The 1,179-nt window shown below is 47.8% G+C and overlaps 1 protein-coding gene across 1 annotated transcript in view; it reads right to left on the reverse strand.

The window, feature by feature from the left end:
• Positions 1-655: 655 nt before the first annotated feature.
• Positions 656-1,179, reverse strand: part of rab2a (RAB2A, member RAS oncogene family) — a 9,084-nt gene continuing 8,560 nt past the window's right edge. Inside the window, exon 7 of the mRNA XM_053679355.1 lies at positions 656-1,179. This exon is cut by the window's right edge and continues 1 nt beyond it. Coding sequence (XP_053535330.1) covers positions 1,085-1,179 — 95 coding nt within the window. The 3' untranslated portion in view covers positions 656-1,084.

A 1,179-nucleotide genomic window follows, 5' to 3' on the forward strand; every position in this document is an offset into this window, starting at 1 on the left:
AATCTATATGAGGTTTCTATACACGACAGAGAGAAGGAGAAGGCAGGAAGTCAAAGTAACGAGGCAGGAAAAGTTAAAACAGCGCCGAATACTGTCGCATTCTCAAGCTCTACTCGCACAGCGTCGGGTCAGAAAGGGCAAATTTAACTCTAACGTACATCAAAGCAAGAAATGAGCGCTATATATACACAGTGTCCTGATAAATACACATTAAAACATCCTGCTGTTTATCTTCATTTTAATAACGGCTGCTCATTTCATCGCAGCTCGGACACACACACACACACACACACATCCTGGTTTTACGGCGTGACGGGCGGAGCTGTGTCAGCAGGGGCGGAGTACATGTTAAAAATGATTGAGCGATCACAAACCTGATCATGACAGCTAGCCTGTATGCTACGCTACCCCTCCAGCAGCTAGCAGTTAGCTGACATTAAGCAGCTAGTCACGTTAGGAAACTGACTGATGTTAGCTAAACTACTGCATTGTGATGTCATAACAATTGGCCGATTCATTCCAAGCTAAGCCCCGCCCCTTCATTAACCACAAGACCCCGCAGTCACGCTGTAAAATCAATCAGAGCGCTGGGACACGCCCCTTTGTCCGGACTCCAGAGTGAACCGTGATCACAGACTCCACCCACACACACCGATTAAAATACTAGAGATGACTTTGTAGTGTTTAATACAATTCAGCTCAAAGTCAACAAAAAAAAGGGCACAAAACAAAAAGAAATCCACAAACATGAAGATAATAATCACCAGCGTGGGGTCGGCGGCTCGGGACCTAGCTAACCGTACGATCGGGAACCTGCTGCGGCTGAGAACGGAGAGCTCCACCAGCTCCACCAGCTCCTCATCTTCTCACCACTTCACTACCTGGGCTTCTTCTGCAGGAGGAGGATTTGTTTTTTTCTGATTTTTTTTGTTTACAGCCATCTAGTACACGATTTGGATTTGAGGGTTAAGAAAACATTAGTGAGAGCGAACAGTCCAGTAGAAACAAGAGGGAGGGATGGAGGGAGTAAGGGGAAAGGGGGATGAGGGAGTAAGGGGTAGAATAAAGGGGTAGAAGTGGTAATTCAGCAGCAGCCTCCTCCGGCCTGCTGTCCTCCCTGTCCTCCAGCCAGCGTGGAGTTAGTGGCAGCGTGCTGCGGCCCGATTTTAATCCCGTTCG

This window comes from Ictalurus punctatus, unplaced genomic scaffold, assembly GCF_001660625.3.
Source record: "Ictalurus punctatus breed USDA103 unplaced genomic scaffold, Coco_2.0 tig00007186, whole genome shotgun sequence".
NCBI lineage: Eukaryota > Metazoa > Chordata > Actinopteri > Siluriformes > Ictaluridae > Ictalurus > Ictalurus punctatus.